At 34.5% G+C, this 21,326-nt stretch overlaps 2 protein-coding genes, 1 long non-coding RNA gene and 1 pseudogene across 4 annotated transcripts in view; 1 reads left to right on the forward strand and 3 right to left on the reverse strand.

Moving 5' to 3' along the window:
* LOC146916303 (uncharacterized) overlaps window positions 1-21,326 on the forward strand; it is an 89,884-nt gene that overhangs the window by 57,650 nt on the left and 10,908 nt on the right. The gene's annotated exons all lie outside the window — the stretch shown is intronic.
* LOC146916307 (F-box protein At4g00755-like) lies at window positions 1,085-7,749 on the reverse strand. Of its 2 annotated transcripts, none has more exons than XM_085718444.1 (6): window positions 7,544-7,749; window positions 4,829-4,982; window positions 4,211-4,594; window positions 3,925-4,094; window positions 1,891-2,006; window positions 1,085-1,398 (listed from the first exon to the last, which is right to left on the reverse strand). In XM_085718444.1, exons 2-6 carry the CDS (start codon window positions 4,962-4,964, stop codon window positions 1,236-1,238), a joined length of 969 nt encoding a protein of 322 aa, XP_085574570.1. In that variant the 5' UTR covers window positions 4,965-4,982; window positions 7,544-7,749; the 3' UTR covers window positions 1,085-1,235. The 2 variants fall into 2 exon arrangements, with proteins under 2 accessions (XP_085574570.1, XP_085574571.1); XM_085718445.1 differs by having other exon boundaries at window positions 4,829-6,425.
* LOC146916308 (uncharacterized) lies at window positions 11,579-12,128 on the reverse strand. The gene is made up of 2 exons (XR_015014987.1): window positions 11,977-12,128; window positions 11,579-11,882 (listed from the first exon to the last, which is right to left on the reverse strand). It is a non-coding gene; the product is annotated as an uncharacterized LOC146916308 (long non-coding RNA).
* Window positions 14,004-17,660, reverse strand: LOC146916309 (uncharacterized; annotated as a pseudogene).

Raw genomic sequence — 21,326 nt, forward strand, 5'->3', positions numbered from 1 at the left:
GTTCCCTCAAAGCTTCCTCTGATCCTAAACCCATCATCGATGCTGCTATTCAAAATCTAAATGCTCTCAAACTCAACAATTTCTTCATCGAAAAATCACTCCAATCTCAAACTTTGGTAAATCAAAACTCGCTCAAATGGTATAAGAAAACACTATTTAAATTGCATCCACCTTTCTTTGAATATGTCTAAATGACATATATCCCACCTTTATTTCATAAAGACACCAATCACTTCTCTATTTTGTACTTAAAGACATCAATTCTTCCCTATGAGTGTAGACTCGTCATCAAATATAAATGATGATATTGTTTAAAAATGTACAAATGATATTATTCAAGCATACCTCAAAGAAAGTCAAAGCTTAACTAATAATTTTTTATTTTATTTTTTTTACGTTAGCATAAGTTTTTGTTGATAAAACTAGGGGTGAGCAAAAAATCCAAAAAACCGAACTGAACTGAACAAAAAAAAATTGAATCATTACTAACAATTCTGAAACTAAACTGAAACAGTTCAGTTCAATTCAAAACAATTCAATTCGAAACAGTTCGGTTCAGTTTGGTAACTGAAATTCGATTTCATTTGTTTTTTTAAATATTTTTTTTTTCAACGGTACTAATACTAACAGTTCGGTTCAGTTCGGAACAGTTTGATTCGATTTGAAACAGTCTGGTTCAGTTCAAAATGCAAACAGTTCGGTTCAATTATTTTAAATTTAGCAAACAGTTCAGTTTGGTTCAGTTTAGTTTTCATCCCGAACTGAACCGAAACATGCCCACCCCTAGACAAAACTAATTCTTAACAGTTCTGCAGAAAGTTAAAGTTCTTGCCTATTTTACAAATTTAGATGGTGGCTACTAATATTTTTCTGGAGGATACCAGTATCTCGTCCTACCAAAAACAATTCTATTTAAGACGACGTGGATACTAGATACAAGTTACAACAATTGTGATTGGCCATGTTATGAGACTGGTACTTTATACTATACCTAACCTCATTGGCGTTTGAGGTTTAGCAAATAATAATGACTTTGCAACAACACACTAGCACGTTCATATTGATGAGTAACAAGGACCAAATAAAACAAGTTGGTATCATTCAGTATCAAATTTTTATTTAAATAAATTCAAAATGTAATTGATGATATAGTAAATCCATATCAAAAATCAATAATATCATTCAAAATAATGTCTCCAAAATACTAATTCTTTGAAACTGCCTTGTAAAAGTAATTAATAATCACCCCATCTGCCGCCACCTCCGATAAACCGGCACCGACACCAAACTCCCCGGTGCTTGTGAGGGAAATACCTCAAGCTACACCTTCCACGTTCACACTTCCTCACAATAAATGCAGGAGAAATTGTTCGTCCAACAACTTGAACATGAGAGATGCTGCACCATAGTAATCCAATTTATGAGAGTTGGAACACATATAAGCAAACATGACAAGTTTTTTCTTCTGAGAGTGTCATATGATACTGAGTGTGTTTTGATGCACACTAAAGTAAAACACAAATATGTATTTAGGGGTCACAAAATATAACACAAATAACAACTTTTAGTCTTGTACATTATTTAGTGGTCACACAAAGCCGAAGCAAAATATTATAAAATGTACTGCAATAATATGGCATTTTGATAAAACATTATCTTCTCTTATATTAGAAGACTAATGTCAAAAATAATATGTTGAACTTCAATCAAAACCCTTGATATGATTCATGAGTGGACATAGCGGACAGATGAAAAGGAAAGTGAGCAACTTCTAAGTCCAATTAAAATTGGCAATAATGGTCTTCACTCTTCGGTCAATTTTTGACCCAAACTCCATTAATTCGGTGTGTGCAGCATGTGAGAGAAAGAGAGAAAATTTGAGAAACATACCATATGTAGAATAAACTATCCTCTTTTTCTTTTATTCTACCTAACAGCTCCACTAGCAGAACATCTCCACCAAACAGAACAGGCTCAGGCAGCTTGAATGTTTGCAGCATATCATCCTGTACAATGTCACAAATGCCTTTAAAATTTCATAAACAGGCATAGAATACTTTATGCTAAAAAATTCAGTTCAAAATGGATAAATTTCAAATCCAAGATTTATATTCAACTGGTACCATGAGATTTCACCGCCTTAAATAAAATCCGGATCTTGAGTAATTACAGAGAGATCGTTATATAGCCAGTAGAGAGAGAACTAAGAAAATCTAAAGAGAAGAAAATATGCATCGAAACAGTGTTACAAAAACCCGGATGGTCGGACTGGTTTAACCAGGAAGCAGACCCATAGACAGTCTGGTCAGTATGATATATCAGTTATGCTACTGAACCGATAAATTTTCGGTTGGACCAGCTAAAATTGCTTGAACTAACGAACCATTCGGTTTAATGCAGCACACACCTTTTTAATGTAAAAATAAATAAAAATATCTTGGTGCTGAGGTCTTGAACACTGTCAACGTGGTAATAGGCAGTGCAACTTACCACTGAGCCAATCTCGCCTGTGTGTGTTTTATTTAACATATACCAAACTTATAACTAACTAGTAGCAGTAACATGTATGCAGTGATGAGGTACAGCAACAAATATAGCTTTTTGAAATAACAATACCAAGTCCAGCCTTGGTAATCAAACACACTAGTATAAGGATGTATAAAAGTGTAATGGCTAAGTGTGCAATACAAGTTATTTGAAATGTTTATAAGAAATTATACATATAGTTAATAGTGTGACTTGAATGTAAATATTTCTCATTAACATTGAAAAGGGGTGATCAAACATTTATACACATGAGATGTAACCTAAATAGGAATGTTATCCTATTATTAATCATATAGAACAGGATACTGACAAATCTTAATACAAATAAACGTCAGTTTTCAACAGTGTGAAATAATTAAATTTGTGTTTTTAATGAATTTTTTAAGCCACGAAATAAATTTTATATGTATGAAATTTATACGGCATGTACATTTTAGAATTTTTTCAACAGAGCCCAGGTCATGCTGTTTAAAAGGCGACCCTCTAATCTGACCACTGTCCCAGTGACCTAGTGCTCTGACACAGTTGGCGACCGGAACAGATTTGAAAACGTTGCTTCCAAGGGTTTCCATCTTAACAATCTATCCTTGTTTACTCCCTTTGTTCATCTTTTATTGATATCGTATTTCTATATATTGTTCTTTAGGCCCCTATGCAAGGAAGCAAATGGTTGGCCGCCCTGAAAAAGCTCCCTTTCCCGCATATTTGTAGCAGCTTCCTCGCCCGCTTGCATTTTTTAGGTACACATTACTACTACCACTTGGCATGGTGGTTGAGTGCAATGTAGCTTTAAATCACCACTTAGACACTCTGTTTTTTGAATTGTCAAGTGTTCTTCTGAAATGAACCCAACAACGGTGTAGCCTGCAGTGGCTTAGATAATCTCAATTAAGCTGCACATCAAGAACCAACTAAAGTACGCCTCCAAAGCAGGTCCTGACGGGGGTTTGATGGCATAGAGCCACTCTATTTGTGTGTTCGGTGTGTGTGGAACTAATAAACATTAAGGTTTAGTCTTTGAGTTTAATATTTAAATTTAAATGTTTTATAAATGAAAAACAAACACTAAATTGATATTTACTCTCTCCATCAAGGATATTTTTTGCAGATACCTAGAGGCTTTCTATGCTCTATCAGAGCCAATTACCATTATCCAAAAGAACTACATGTTAAGTCTCATTCTAGGATTGAAAAAAAGCTAGATAATGATATTTAGAACGGATAGGAAAATAAATTCAACCCAAAATTCAAATTACATGTATAAATGGATGACACCCAGAAAAAATACACACGAGACGAATCTCAAGCATTTTTTTAGTCATTTGAAATGATAAAAATGAGAATATGCACAACCTATATGATCATAATGCAACTCACATGAGACATGGGAAATACAGGTGAAGTGTACGTCCATTTGAAATCCTCATTAAAAGTCAATGAATCAGGCACAACAGTGTTTGATTCCACTTCCATGTCGTGTCTCTCACAGCCCAATCTAAACCGTACAGCCTTAGCAGAATATATTGGACAATCATCTTCGAAGTAATCTGACAGGAATCACAAATTATTTGTCAGCTACAGAAAAAGTTTGGGATCCTCAACAACACTTACTTTTCAGTTCACATTAATATACACAATTCATCACTATATTTAAAGGGCTAACCTTGATATGGCTGGATATGAATCTCTGAGACAAGGCAAATATTGGAACATAGCTTATATACTAAAGCCTCGGGAATAGAAGGATCGCTTTGCCCTATACTTGACCAATATGATGGGCCATCTTCATTTCCATCCCCAGGCTCCAATGTATTTTTAAAGTTTTCCTCCCAGTCGTCATTAGTGGTGGATGCAAACAGACTTTTTGAGATGCAGTCGTTCCTCATAGGACTGAGGCCAAACGCCAGACACGCATAGATTTTATGATTTCTCTCAAGCAAGTTGCCATCAAGTTCAATCACATTGTCAACCTCAATGCTATGAACAACACCGTTTATTTCAGGAAACATTTTCAAGCAAAGTCGTTTGCAGAGGTCATTTTGAATAACTGCAAAATATTTAGATTTCATAATATTAGCATTTCAACAGTAAAACAAAGCCAAAGGACACTGATCTACTCACCCCCTTACATTAGGTGGAATAAAATTTACAGGCCATTACAATTTGAAAACTTATATAGTAAAAACAAAAACGTCCCAAATGAACAACCATTTAACCAAATAAAGTAAAGATACACATAATAAGATCCTAGAACTGCAAATAATAAACTCAAATAGCTTACCAATTTTTTCCCAAGATTTAGAAACAACAGATACATGAATAAGGTCACGAGGATCATCCAAATAGGAGAAAACCTTTGTTGACATGTCATCACCGAGCCATTGGATTAAATCCAAGTTGGTTTTCACTTTAGACATATTCCCAAGTATCAGATCCTGATTGCAAGCAAAAGTGGTTATTCAATAACTGCAGAACAGCTAAAGCTCAATGCCAACAACAGTGATATCAAAACACAAACTGAAAATCTTCCCAAACTTTGTCTTTTGGAAGAGACATTCTTCAAGCTACTAGCTCTTCACCGAATATAGATTGATTGTTTAGGAATGCAAGGAAAATTGCAAATGATTGAGTTGAAATGAATTGCTTAAAAATATAGACCCTCTCATAATTAAAGCACTGAAAAATATAAAATAACAGAAGTTCAAAATTTTCCCACCGCCGAAACATGATCAAGATATAGCGCCTGTGAAGAACATTATAAAACTAAAAAATATATGCCTGTTGAGAACACACTAAACCAAAGCTAGAAAAACAAAATAAAAGGGAAAACAATTTAACACACACGCGTCAAGGATATAAATCCTGGTGGCAACTGTAGATACAACAAAAGATGGCACCCAAATATGGCTGATGCGGCCGTAAACCTTGACATCGACGGGACAATCACAGTCGCAGACAATTTTTTAAACGGAAATTTTGCATTGATGACCAAAAATACAGCTGATGCAATCGTAAACCTTGACATCGTGGGGACAATCACAATCGCAGACAATTTTTTAAACGAAAATTTTGCATTGATGACCAAATCAAGCTAAATCTAAATAAAAAGATAAGGACAAGTAAAAGGGAAAAGGGAATTCATGCTTGTATCAAGAAAATATAAAGCCAAGATGTTGCACGCAGAAACCATGAACACACATATTCATAGGCATGGAAAAGGAATTACCTTTTAGCAAAGAGAGTATGAATCTAAAGATAACCGAAGAAACCCTAGAAAGTGAGGTGAAATGAAAGCATATGAATGGCATAGGATTTAGACCTACTGTATCTTTTGGGCAAGGAATACTCTTCTAGAAGGACAAGTAATCTCTCGTATAAAAAATAATTGTGATTTTTTCTCTATTTTTTTTGTTGCTTTTCCGGAAAAAAATATTATGATATTGTTGTGGGGCACTCTTTATAATTTATATCTTCTATGGATGGACAGTGTACATACAATGTACGCAGTGTTTCGATGTACAATCTTGTAATTATCGTTGGCTCTTAATTTTGATATTTTTTTACTTGCCGAAGGTACAAATATTGTCATCTATTACTCATTGTCAGATCAAAGTTTTGTTCAATTTGATTTTCCCTCCTTCGTAAATGGATGACCATCTTGGTCTCCAGTCTCCACTAATTTGTGCTTAGCTATGTGTTGCAAAATCTTAATCAAGCCATGGACCTCAGGCTATTCTTAGCCTCATTGCCTTAATCATCACCACTTTGTCTTAACCATGTGTCGTAGCCTCTCTCTTCCTCCCCTCTATCTGCTTCCCATCTTCTCTGCCCTACCCTCCGTCAAATTGTCAATCCAAAACGCTCATTTGACCACTGTCCTGCCTCTCGCACAAAATACAAACCCAACTTTTAAAAAAAAAATCCAAAATCCTCTTAGTCATATATTTCCTTTTCTCTTTGTATTTGTGTTAGTATATATTCATTTGGGGAATTTCTTTCTCATCATTATTAAACATGTGTTTATATGTGGGAGCAGTCCCCACCTCAAAGCCGATTTTGTGGGGTTGTGATAGGCTCAACAACAATTTCTAAGATGGCATCTGAGCCTCCTCCAAGATCTGTTGGGCCACCTACCATTTATATCCCATGCACCAAGCCCAATTGTGTTGTGCGTGAGAGGGGGTGTTAAAGAGTCCTACATTGGATGAAAGATGGCCTGAACATGTGTTTATATAAGTGGGAGCAGTCCTCACTTCACAAGCCGGTTTTGTGTGGCCCAAACACGATTTCTAAGACCTGAACTTTGGATTACATGACCGCTATATCCTGCTTTATCCCTCATTCACCACATACAATGTGGTGATCAAAATACTAATCTCTCCGTTTAGAAAACATTGGGTTCATTCTTCACACATTTTAATTTTTTTTGTTGAAATAACCAATTTGTAAAGTGATCAAATTAAAAACATTTGCAGTCTTGGTCTCCACTGATATATGATCAGCCATGTGCCACAACATCTCATTCATGCCTTGAACCTCTTAACCATCATGATCCTCATCACCTGAATGAACACCAATTTGCACTTAAACATGTGTTGCAGCCTCTCCCTTTCTTTCTTCACTCCTCTCTGCTACTCTTTGTAAATAAAAAAGGTTTCTTCGCCTAACCCACCTTTACCATCATTGTTTCATATGAACTTAGGATTCGATAACCGACACTTCCCAATTTTGCCATTGATTACTATAATAATATCTCCTCTTATAATACATCTCTATAATTGATTCATTTTTTTTAAGGCAGTATAACTGAAATATATGAAGGCAGCCACAAACGTATAACTCAAATTCACTGAACATTAATCAAACACAAAACATCCTCATAGAATTTTTTTGTCAAAAGAACAGAAAAAAAAAAAATACCAATCAGAAATATTCAAACATGATTAATAAAAACCCTAAACCCTAAAAATGAAAATTGAAAAAACAAAAATCATACCTCAAATCAAATCAAATCAATTTGCCTCCATCTTCTTCTTCTTCATCTTCTTCTTCTTCTTCTCTGTTCCATGAGTTTTCATATTCTCGCATGGCTCACTCTTTCTTTCGCGCGAATTGTCTTTCTCCATGTTTGTTTCTGTTTGTGTTGCGTTTAGATCAGAACGGTGGGTGGCTCTGTTCTTTCTTCTTTGACAAATTGGTTGTGCTCTATTCTTCTAAGTTCTAACTAATATCAAATGCGTTTCGATCTTGTAAAAAAAAAAAAAATCAAATGCGTTTCGACAGGGGATGTTCAAAATCGAACCAATCCAATTGAAAAACCGCAAACTGAACCAACCCAAACCGAAACCGCAAAAAACCACATTTTGTTCAGATGTAATCAGATCATTTTCTTGCTCAACCGCATGGTTTGGTTTGGTTTGCGGTTTTCACTTTACCAACCGAATCAAACCAAACCTTGCCACAACATAAGAAAAATGTGAATTAAACGTAAACGTATTTCACCTAAACCAATATTCATAAAAACTCAATATAAACTTTTATAAAATGACATATTTTTTCTCTTGTTAGATTCCTTCTTTGATTTTTTTACTAAAAAGGTATTAATATGCTACTTAAAGTTTTAGAGAATGATAAAATCTTAGTCTTTTGTATTTCTTACAAAATAGGATTACGTTTTGTCCATGTTTTTAACTTGTCTTGTTGTGTTTTAGTTTTTTAACTTGATTTTAATCTTAGAAAAATATTGTATCACCTAAAAAAAACCCGCACCAACAGATTCAACCCAAACCGCATTTGTTTGGTTTGGTTCGGATTTTACTTTTAAAGTCAACCGAACCAAACCACATATTTTTTTATCTTACGGTTTGGATGAATTTTACCCACACAACCGAACAAAACCGCACCGCGAACTCCCATTTGGATAGGGTGAATAGGCAAAAACTATTTTGTAATTTTCGTCAAAATCCCATGTGACATGGTAGTCACGTAACAGTTATGCCATGAATAATCCTCGCTTGCACGAGGACTACATGCAAGATCCTTTTCATTTGTTTAAAATAAATGGAAAACACCATTTAATGAGAGATAGAAAAAAAAAATTGGTTCGGGTGTTCAAAACCAAACCAATCTAATTGAAAAACCACAAATTGAACCAATCCAAACCGAAACTACAAAAAACCGCATTTGGTTCGGATGTAATCAGATCATTTTCTTGCTCAATCGCATGGTTTGGTTTGATTTGCAGTTTTAACATTACAAACTGAATCAAACCAAACCAAACCGCAACATAAGAAAAATGTGAATTAAACATATTTCACCTAAACCAATATTCATAAAAACTCAATATAAACTTTTTTAAAATGACATATTTTTTCTTGTTAGATTCCTTCTTTTATTTTTACTAAAAAAGGTATTAATATGCTACTTGAAATTTTAGAGAATGATAAAATCTTAGTCTTTTGTATTTCTTACAAAATAGGATTACATTTTGTCCACGTTTTTAACTTGTCTATGTCGTGTTTCAGTTTTTTAACTTGATTTTTATGTTGGAAAAAAATTGTATCACCTAAAAAAAAACCCGCACCAACCGATTCAACCCAAACCGCATTTGTTTGGTTTGGTTCGGATTTTACTTTTAAAGTCAACCGAACCAAACTACATGTTTTTTATCTTATGGTTAGGATGACTTTTACCCTCAAAACCGAAACAAATCGAACCGCGAACTCCCCTAGTTTGGATAGAGTGAATAGGCAAAAACTACTTTGTAATTTTCGTCAAAATCTCAAGTGATATGGTAGTTAATCGTACACGTGACTGTTATGCCACGAATAATCCTCGCATGTTCATTTGTTTAAAATAAATGGAAAACACCTTTAATAAGAGATAGATAAAAAAAATATTTGGTTTGGGTGTTCAAAACCGAATCAATCTAATTGAAAAAGCGCAAACTGAACCAACCCAAACTTCAAAAAATCGCATTTGGTTCTGATGTAATCCGATCATTTTCTTGCTCAATCGCATGGTTTGGTTTGGTTTGCGGTTTTCATTGTACCAACCGAATCAAACCAAATCAAACCGCAACATAAGAAAAATATGAATTAAACATATTTCACCTAAACCAATATTCATAAAAACTCAATATAAACTTTTATAAAATGACATATGTTTTCTCCTGTTAGATTCCTTCCTCGATTTTTACTAAAATAGGTATTTATATGATACTTGAAATTTTAGAGAATGATAAAATCTTAGTCTTTTGTATTTCTTACAAAATAGGATTACGTTTTGTCCATGTTTTTAACTTGTCTATGTTGTGTTTCAGTTTTTTAAACTTGATTTTTATGTTGGAAAAAAATTGTATCACCTAAAAAAAACCCGCACCAACCGATTTAACCCAAACCGCATTGGTTTGGTTTGGTTCGGATTTTACTTTTAAAGTCAACCGAACCAAACCACATGTTTTTTTTATCTTACGGTTTGGATGACTTTTACCCTCAAAACCGAACTAAACCGCACCGCGAACTCCCCTAATTTGGATAGAGTGAATAGGCAAACACTACTTTGTAATTTTAGTCAAAATCCCATGTGACATGGTAGTTAATCGTACACGTGATTGTTATGCCGCGAATAATCCTCGCTTGCACGAGGACTACAGGCAAGATCCTTTTCATTTGTTTAAAATAAATGGAAAACACCATTTAATGAGAGATAGATAAAAAAATATATTTGGTTATGGTGTTCAAAACAGAACCAATCTAATTGAAAAACCGCAAACTGAACCAACCCAAACCGAAACTACAAAAAATTGAATTTGGTTCCGATATAATCAGATCATTTTCTTGCTCAATCGCATGGTTTGGTTTGTGGTTTTCATTTTACCAACCGAATCAAATTAAACCGAACCGCAACATAAGAAAAATGTGAATTAAACATATTTCACCTAAACCAATATTCATAAAAACTCAATATAAACTTTTATAAAATGACATATTTTTTCTCTTGTTAGATTCCTTCTTTTATTTTTACTAAAAAAGGTATTAATATGCTACTTGAAATTTTAGAGAATGATAAAATCTTAGTCTTTTGTATTTCTTACAAAATAGGATTACATTTTGTCCCCGTTTTTAACTTGTCTATGTTGTGTTTCAGTTTTTTAACTTGATTTTTATGTTGGAAAAAAATTATATCATCTAAAAAAGACTCGCACCAACCGATTCAACGCAAACCGCATTGGTTTGGTTTGGTTCGGATTTTACTTTTAAAGTCAACTGAACCAAACCACATGTTTTTTTTATCTTACGGTTCGGATGACCTTTACCTTCAAAACCGAACTAAACTGCACTGTGAACTCCCCTAATTTGGATAGAGTGAATAGGCAAAAACTATTTTGTAATTTTCGTCAAAATCCCATGCGACATGGTCCTTCTTTGATTTTTACTAAAAAAGGTATTTTTTTTATATGCTCCCTTGCTCAATCACAACTGACTGAGACTTCTAGTGCTCAAGGTTTCACCAAGAGACTTATCTGCTCAAGCACGCAGGTGAGAGACTTTCTAAAATGGTTACACAATTGTAAACAAGTTAATTTGTTCTTACACTGGATTTAACAATGGTAGTGTAAATAGAACAGATGAACAGACTCCTTAGGATTTATAAGATATAAACTTGAAAGATAAAACCCTAAGTGTTTTGTGCTATTCGATTTGACATAGTAATGGCACAGAAAAATATCAGAGTCTTGTAATGTAGCATTCTCAGGGTTGGCCAATCCAATATAAATACTACCCTTAATATTTATATATGTGCGATGATTTGACAATTCATTATCCATGATCCGTGACATGTAATCATCAGTCTACTAACATAATAGTCTCTAAGCTTTAAAGTTATCCCTCTTCACACTAAAGCTTGACTACAAATGTTTTAAGAATAGTATCTTGCTGTTTATTATTGTCTCGCGATTAAGTTATACTTAATGTTCCATTTAACATAACTCGATATTCTAGAGACTTTTACTTTAAAACCATAAACATGATAAATAAATGCTTTTATTTAATAAATAAGTATTCGATACAAGTATCAAGTTCTTATAAATAATTGGCCTTTATGCCTTACAACAACAATAGAATTCTATATGAATTTCAGAAACATAATTATTTTCAAATTTAATATCCCAGAATAAAGGTACAAATATTATTATATGATTTATGGAAAGATGATTATTTTTAAATTTTATCATCATGGAAAATAAATCCTACATAAACCATTAACGCACAACACATATCTAGGTAATATCTGTTGTGGACAATCATTTCTAGAATCACAAGGAATATCAGCTGCATTGTCAAATAAAAAAATTAATAAAATATGATAAAATAGTGAGTATAACATAAACTAGAAAATTTGAAAATAGTGTGAAAAAAGCCATACTTTTTTTTGTTTCAACCAACAATAGAGAAAGAAAAATGATCAAAGCACCAACAAACAAGATAACTTGAGCCATATTTTAACTCCTTTGATTGTAATCTAAAAGTATTTTTGATCGCTTAATAAATAAAACTTGATGCTTTTTTAGCTTTAATTAAATGGGGTTTAGCACTTCGGGGATGCAAAAGTCAATTATAATATTATAATTAATGTTAATTGTTGAAAGTGTTGTTCATTATTTTCTTTACTAAAATATATTGTATATTTTATTTATTCATATTTTAGCCTCTTGTAATATATAGGAGGACATCCAAAAAGAGAAATAACAATAATGAATGATGAATAAAATAGATGCCTGAATATGGTGCGAGGAAAATGCCTAGAAAAATCTAGTCTTGAGAATTTAAGTTAAAAATATATATTTATGGTATTGAGGAATTCAAAATTTGTTGGAATCCCTACCCCAAACCACCTAAAATATCATTAAAATTCTCAATAGAGAACAAACATCTTTAAATGACTAAACCAAAGTCTGATAAAGGAACACATACAAGCAAGTTCCCTGTTATAAATCTTAGACTTAATTAAGCCTTTGGTCCCTTAACTTATTTTTGGATTTAAGTTTGGTCCCCTGACTTTTAAATGTCTCAAATTGGTCCCTTAATTGTACCTCCGTTTACTGAAGTGGTCCCTTCTGTTAGTTTTTGCCAAAAAACGTTAAGTTTGTCCATGTTGGCATTACACGTGGGCCTATCAATTGATTACAAGGAGAACCATGTCAGCAGTACAAAAGGGTAAAGAAGTGAGAAAATTAGGGTTCTTCCTCACCCAATCTTCTTCTCCATCGTGTTTCTTCTTCTTCCTCCTTCTCCCACCAACTACTTTCTTGTTCATTGTCCAGATCTGCCAAAAATGTCAAACCACAGTACAAAAACAGTCCCTGTTCATGATTCATCATATGCATCTGGTTCGGTTGGGTCTAGTTTGAGGAGAAGGTCAGTACCAAATTGTAGGTGTGGAGAAAATGCTGTCATTCGAACTGTAACTGATCCATTGAATCCAAATTGTGGGAAGAAATTCTGGGGTTGTAGAAACTATAGAAATTCGAGTGACAAAGGATGCAGTTACTTTTGGTTAGTTGATGAAGATTATTGTATGGATGAAAGGGATTTGAAGATTGAAAACCAGAAGTTGAAGATGGAAAAACAGAAGAAGAAGAAGAAGAAAAACAAGTTGAAGAGTGACTTATCAAGAACAAGGCAGTGGTTGATAATGGCGATAATTTTTGGATTGGTATGCTTTGGGATTGTGTTGGTCTTAGGAACAATGTTAGCTTGCAAAAGCACATCCATCTTGAATGGATTTTATTTGAAATAGGAACAATGATGTATTTAGGTTTTGTTATGAATGAATGTTGTGGTTTTAAAGTCTTGTCATGAATGTAATGTTTATGTTGATTATGAATGAATGTAATGTGTTTGATGAATGTAATGTGTTGAGTATGATGAATGAATATAATGTTTGAATGCTATAACACAAGCTGTAGTAGTCTGTTTCTGTTTCTGCTTTAAGCTGCTACATAATGCTATAACATAAGCAATTATGTTGAGTTGCAGAATGCTATAACACAAGCTGTAATAGTCTGTTTCTGATCAGTTTAAGCATATAATGTTCATATAATGCTTTAACATGAACTGCTATAAATGCTAGAATGAAGTTGAGTTACAAAATGCTATAACATAAGCTGTATCATAAGCTGTCGAAATTATAAGGTTCAAAAGTGCTTAATAGCACATCATTCCATTAAATTCATAAGTGCATTACAGCACATAATACATCAAAAAGAAATTAAAATCTGCTTAATAAGTGCTAGTAGCAATGTTACAGCACTGAGTGCTTAACAGTTAAAAAGTGCATAAACATTGCCTAACCAGTTAACCAAAAAGACATTCAAAAGTGCTTAATACCAGTTAACCAAAAAGACATTCAAAAGTGCTTAATAGCAGTTACTAGACTACTTAATACCAGTTAACCAAAAAGACATTCAAAAGTGCTTAATAGCACATATTACATTCAAAAAGACTTCTAGTGCTTAATTACTAAGGCTGAGATGCAGATCCTGCCTTCCTTGACCCCTTCCTTCCTTTATTTTGTGTTGGTTGAGTTGCAGCAACATCAGACACATTCTTTCTTTTTCTTGGTGATCTCATTGTTGTCTGAGCTTGGTGTGCCTTTGACTGAGAAGCTTGTGGCTGAGAAGATTGTTGCTGAGAAGCATGTGACTGAGATGGTTGTGCTTGGTCCATAGTCTTTCTCCTCCTAGGTGATCTGATTTTCTTCTGAATCTTTGGTTGAGATGACTGTGTCTGAGCTGGTTGAGATGATTGTGACTGTGTTTGAGCCTGTGCAGTGTGTGCCTGAGAAGATGGTGGTTGAGCTGGTTGAGATGACTGTGAGTGTGTCTGAGGCTGTGTAGTGTTTGCCTGAGAAGATGGTGGGTGAGATGATTGTGTCTGATCTGTTGGTGGTGGAGGTGGTGGTGGAGGTAGTGGGCATGTTGACTTGTTGTGTCTAGTTTGCTTACACCTACTACACTTAATTCCATAAGAAGCTCTCTTCATCTGTGAGTTGTCTCTCATCAGCTCACTTGCATCCATTCTCCTCTTCTTTTCAGGTCTACCAGGTTGCCTTTTCACAGGTGGTGGTTGAAGATCAGTGCATTCTGTCCTCATCCATAAGTCTTGGCCATTGACAGGATGAATCATGCTGGAATAACATGCAGCATACTGCTCTTTTTTGAATATTGTTGGCACATAGTCAGCTATCCTATAGTTTTTGTGTTTCATGCAAGCAATGGTATGACAACATGGAAGTCCTGTCAACAACCATTTCCTGCAATCACATACTTTGTGCAACAAGTTTACAACATATTTGTCTCCAGTGTTTGAAATATGTATAACTTGGAAATCATGATCATCAGCTTGCCTACATTAAGATTAAGTACATTACAAACAGAGAATTGCAAAGTCTCCATAATTCTCCATAATTCAGCAGATGAACATAAATAAAATAAGTGAATGATCATACCTTACTATCCAGTTATTTGCATAAGCAGATTCCTTTTCAAGTCTTTTTTTTTTTATATTTGGCAGTACCTCACCATTAGCATACTTGGCAATTTTCTCCCTATTCTTCTGCCACCTCTCCATCACATAGACCCTGATATCCTCCAACATTGAAACAACAGGCTTGGACCTTGGAACAACAATTACAGAATTAAATGCTTCTGAAATGTTGTTGACTAGTGTGTCACATTTTGAATCACCTTTAAACATTGCCTTAGTCCAATGCCTTGGATCAATCTCACACAGATAATTAAATGCTTCCTCACTAATTGCTTTGATTGCCATCATCTCCCTCTCAAATGCATTTCTGTATGTTGACTTTGCAGCCCTCCACATCAACTCTTTCAATTTTTTGCCAGGAAATTTCTTCCTAAAGTTGTTGTAGAGGTGTCTGACACAAAACCTCTGCTCAACTTGAGGAAGCAAGGTATTAATTGCTGGCAACAGTCCCTGTTCAACATAAGACATGAAAAAACACAACAATTAAAATTAAGGCATATCCAGTTAATAACTTATATTTGAATCATGAAAAAGAAATAATTATTTTACCTTTTGCTGGTCACTAATTATAGTGTAAGTATTGCATAGTCTTGTGCCACCCAAATCAGCTATGAGAAGCTCTAGAAACCACATCCATGATTCTTTGGTCTCTCCTTCCACAACAGCATATGCAATTGGAAGTATTTGGTCATTAGGATCCATTCCAATTGCAGTCCATAACATTCCACCATAAGGGGTCTTAAGAAAACACCCATCAAGACCAATAATAGGCCTGCAATTGAAGAAACTATCCCTACATCCCTTTAAACACACATACATTCTTTGAAAGTGAGGAAAAAATATGGCTTCAGGATTTTCTAGGTCAGCCTCAGTCCCTATATAAGGGGTACTAGTAATGGTTACAGATGAATGTGGATTGGCTCTAAGTAATTCACCACCATAATCAAGTAACCTTGTATATTGTTCTCTAAAGTTACCTTCAACAAATTCTACTGCATAATGCTTTGCCCTATAAGCTTTGCTTCTGCAAACACCCACACCCCACTTCAGCTGTGCCCTCTCCATAATAGTTGTAACCTTTATGTCCCTGTCCTCTCTTACTCTTGTGCGTAGTTTAGAACCTAGCCATTTAGAGTTCATCATCCTCACTCTAAATTCTGTACCACATGTATGATCATCAGCTGTAACTTTCCTCAACTGCCATGTTTCCTCACCTGGAATATGTGCACAGTACATTTTCCATTCACAGCCTTCACCCTTGCAACCAACTCTAATTCTCCTCTTATCACTTTTAAGGAACTTCAAATCCTTACAATTCTCAACAGCAAAACTTCTAACAGCATCTTGAAAAGTAACCTTTGTCATAAATAAAGTACCTACCTCCCATTTATAGTCTTTCATACTGACTGGCATCTTGAAAGTTGGGAATTTAAGGTTACCTACACCATCTTCTTCACTATCAGACCCACTATCCAGCTCATCAGAGTTATGTTCTTCCACATCACTTAATCCCTTGTCCCCCACAACACTAGATTGACCTACTTCTCCTTCATTGTTAACAGATCTCCTAATACTCTCAATTATATCATCTTCAAAAACAGGCTCTTCATTTGTTTTCTTTTTCTTAGGCCTCCCCCTTCCTCTCCTCTTACCAGATCCCCCCTTCTTCTTCTTCCCCTTCTTAGCAGTACCAGATCCCTCACCAACAACAGTTTCACTTTGAACACTTGCTTCATTCACAGTGGCTTCATTCTCTCTTACACCAGATCCCTCACCAAAAATAGTATCAACATTCACAGTTTCAGCAGTCACATTAGCATTTATACCAGCAGTTGTGTCATTAACTTAATTCCCACCTACCTCACTATCTAAATCCCCTGCTACACACACCTCAACATCTGAGTCATTAAGAGACACATTCAAGGCACTATCTTCACTATCAGAACCCACATTCACATCACCCTCTTCATTGCCTAATCCATTGTGCCCACCTTCATCCAATCCAGGCCCATTCTCATGCTCACCAAACAAATCATCCTCCTCAATCATTGGGCCTAAGTCATTTAAGTCCAACTCAGGCCCTTTTCCATTCACATCAGGGTTGGGACCACTCACACCACTATCAGCATCTTTACCTTCACCAGTGGGGCCTACACCATTGGGGCCTACATTTGTCTCATTAACAACAGGTGGGACAACATGTGGGACAGGTGGGGCCATACAGGGATATTCTATCAATGGGTCAAGGGTTACAACATCAGGTTGTGACATTGGGTGGACAGCATACAAATGGACCCTATCATATTCAAGTGCAATACTTTGCATCCTTCTACAACCACTATCATTATTCAAAGGAATAAACCCATCTTCCATAGCAGGGTCATGATACCACAGAGACTTGAGACTAACATAACCACATCTTTTTAAGGTTGATAACAGAGCAAAATAACAAAAAAAGTCTGGGTCACAATCTAGTGTTTCTACTGGTCCTACATAAGCAGGGTCCATAAAGCAACTAAAGTCCCCAGCATGATGTACCACACACTCAAATACCTGGTCCATCTGTTTTATACCATATAACAAAGGGAACAAAGGGAAAAAAAACCTAATCAATTTTACACACATACTATTCGAAAAAGACAGTGCCACTCACAACACAATAGTATAAAATTCAACTTGAGATTTTTGAAGGAATAAACAACAGTATAATATTCGACTTTTAAGAAGGAATAAACAATATATACACCAAATCCATGCATGCAGAACACATTTCTAACCCTTTTTCATTCAAATTTTTTAAAACCCCCAATAATGTTTGAAACCCTAATCAGACATACAACTTGAGATTCACGAAGAAGAACATGTTCTAACTTGAGATTCACGAAGAAGAAGATGAAATTAACCTTTAAAAGTAAAAAAATTCATTGAAAATTTCAAAACCCTAGAGAGAGTTTCGAAACCCTAATCAGAAAAAAAAACTACATTTTTAACCATTTTATTCGCGAATAAAACGAAGAAAACACGAAGAAACAAACCTGGAATGTCGATTCGAGTTCGATCTTCAACTTCGTTTTCAGATTTTCTTCAATCTTCAGTTTCAATCTTCAACTTCGCTCTCTACGTTTTCTTCTCCTTCTCTCTCTACGTTTTCTTCATTCTCTCTCTAACTCTCCAGAATTCTAACGTTATGCACACGTGTAATGCCAACGTGGACAAACTTAACGTTTTTTGGCAAAAACTAACAGAAGGGACCACTTCAGTAAACGGAGGTACAATTAAGGGACCAATTTGAGACATTTAAAAGTTAGGGGACCAAACTTAAATCCAAAAATAAGTTAAGGGACCAAAGGCTTAATTAAGCCTAAATCTTATTAGTAAAACCAAGATAAATCTTTATGATGCCAAAAAGAGTGTAGTTAAAACAAGGCAAAAAAGATTAATGAAATCTAAAAGAAGTATTTCCACGTTTTTTCTTACAGTAGTTTTTAGTACAATGCGGTAAACTATCTGTCCAAATGAAACGATCATAAATAAAAATAGGAATATGCTTATTCACAATGAATAAGGACGAGGGCAACTTGCATGAGAAATTACAAAAGGGAACAATAAGGAAGGACAATGGTAATGTATTTCTCTCTTATTGGATTTTGAGTGAAGTCGTGTATTCCTCGGATAGTTTTAGAGTGCAATATGTCCCACTAGTCTAGGATCAATTCTCAATTGCATTAACTTTTTCCATGCATAAAATCTTTATTAAAATACTTTTCAAAGATCTTTTTGCTAAAATTTTGCTTTGTTATAGTATTTGGTCATACGAGCATTTTCAAGTCATTAAAAACAATTTTCTAAAAGATGAATCGATTCAAAAGAAACAACTGACTCTCTGAATTGATTCATTCAAGTAATAAAGTTTTTATTCATTTTTGAATTGTTGTTATTCGATTCAAAAGTCATAATTCACTTTCTGAATTGATTCACTAAAGTCAATGAATTTCTAGTCAGTTTGAATCGTCTCAAAATTGGATACAAGGAGCATGAATTAAATCACTCTTGTTGGAGTTCATATCGATTCGATCTTCATCTGAATTGACCTGATCTTCATACTTTGTCCAGATTCATTTTCATTCATATGAATCGATTCAGCATAAGTGTAAATCAGTTTGTCTAAATTGATATTGTTTTCTCTCTAAAATTCACCTTTCTTAAGTGCTAATATCCTCCACCGATAAATATAACTTTCCTTTATTATTCCCATTTACTGAAATCATTCCTCACTACTCACTCAACTCAGTTTCTCTCAAAGAGCCAGTGAAATAATTTTCTACGAGAACATTGTAGATATGTTGGTAGATCAAGGGGGATATTGTAGGTTGTGTAGTAGTTTGATTTATTCAAGGAATTTGAAGTACTCCAGATTAAAAAGGATGCAAGAAATCTCTCTTTTTTCCTCTAACCTCGTAGAGGAATTTTGTAACAGCCCGATTTTCGCTAGAATTATTTAAACTATTGTTTATATGTGTCATACTTGCATATAGGGTCGTTTTTAGGTGCATTTCATAACTTGATAGGTGTCATTCTTGTTATGTGCTTGGTGAATACTTGCACTGGTGAAACTTGGTGAATATGTGAAGATGTGAAAATGTACTTGTGTATTATTATACTTGTAAGCTTGATGATTATTAATCATGTTGAGTTGTTGTGAATGATTTTAATCAAGTGTTGTTTAATCATTTGAAAATATTTACGCCATCTTGGTTTCATTTAATTATTTTTGTGGAATGTTATCTAACCGCAGTGGTCGTTTGGTTGACCGCCTACCTTATCTGTATGGATGGGTAAACGACGTGCAGGATTAGTTGCTTGATTTGCTGCGAGTATGCTTGAGGCTAGCTTTGGAGCTACCTCGTCTTTTGCTTTGGGATTCTTAGTTTAGGGCTCTGATTTGGTGTCTGTCGGATGTTATTTATACTTTATGACTTTATGAGATTTGTTCACTCAGTTATTGAGATATGGATATTTATTTTGGTGATGTATTATGATTATGTGGCACGGCTACTTTCGAGATGAGTTGTATGATATTATTCCGCTGCGATGTTTTGAAAAAAAATTATTTATGCATGTTTGAACATATAGAAGAAGTAGCATCTAAATCCTTTGTATGACTTGTATTATTTGCGTGATTTATCACTATAAGGGTTTAGGGTGTTACACATTTTATATTATACAAACACGTAAATAAACTGATGGAACCTATGTCAAAGAAGGGATTTTAACGAATATCTCTGAAGGATTACATAAGGTTGAAGAATCAAAGGGTTGAGACTTTAAATTCAAAGGATTCAGATTTACTTTAAGCTTAAGGCGATCTTATTGAAGAAGATCTAGGTTTTATAGTCTTTAGAGTCAAAGGTTGACATAATTGGTAAATTTCTTGTAACACAAACCTTATAGCTCTATGTGTATTCAATAATCAATGCAGAAGCCCGTGAATTTATTCACTAAGAGTATGCGCACCCTACAACGAGGACGATTAGGGAACTACTATAAAATTGGTTGTTTTCTCTTCCTTTAACCTTTTTTTTTGCATATTTGATTTGATATATTTTAAATATGTTTGAACAAGAATGGTTCGTACAAGTTCTCTTGGTTTTTTATGATAACAAATTATTGAAGAATAATTGGAATACTAACGTATGTTCAAGTATGCAGTAACTCTTATCATGAAGAAGGAACATATGAAGATCATCAGAAAGGGATTGGGAAGCTTAGAAGACTATGGTGGAAGATCAATTGGAAGATCAACCATAAGTCAACATCCTAGTAGACAGAAGTCTCATAGAAGCTGGGGAGTGACATCCACAGATTCTGTGAAGTACGTCAAACACAAAAGCTGACTAGGCTACTGGCATCAATTCATTGATACTGAAGAAGTTTAAACTTGAAGATTGTAAAGTGATGAACACACAAATGCATCCAACCTGCACCTTAAGTAAAGAAGATATTGGATCAAAGGTTGATCAGAAGCTGTATAGAGATATGATTGGTTCTTTGTTATATCTCACTGCATCTAGGCCAGAAATTTTATTCAGTGTATGCTTGTGTGCAAGATTCCAGTCAGATCCTAGAGAATCTCATTTAACTACTGTTAAGAGAATCTTTAGGTATCTGAAAGGAACAACAAATCTTGGACTCCTTTGTAGGAAATCGTTAGATTATAACTTCGTTGGA

The sequence above is a fragment of the Medicago sativa genome, chromosome 6, assembly GCF_051527215.1.
Source record: "Medicago sativa cultivar Bolivia chromosome 6, Bolivia_mono, whole genome shotgun sequence".
NCBI classification, from domain to species: domain Eukaryota; kingdom Viridiplantae; phylum Streptophyta; class Magnoliopsida; order Fabales; family Fabaceae; genus Medicago; species Medicago sativa.

Excerpts from the sequence above, each read along its gene's own strand:
- LOC146916307 (XM_085718444.1), bottom strand. The coding sequence starts at position 4,964 with ATGTCTAAAGTGAAAACCAACTTGGATTTAATCCAATGGCTCGGTGAT. Across the intron at positions 4,595-4,828 it reads TAAATCTTGGGAAAAAATTG|TTATTCAAAATGACCTCTGC; the intron begins GTAAGCTATTTG and ends AATATTTTGCAG. Across the intron at positions 2,007-3,924 it reads CTGTATTTCCCATGTCTCAT|GATGATATGCTGCAAACATT; the intron begins GTGAGTTGCATT and ends GACATTGTACAG.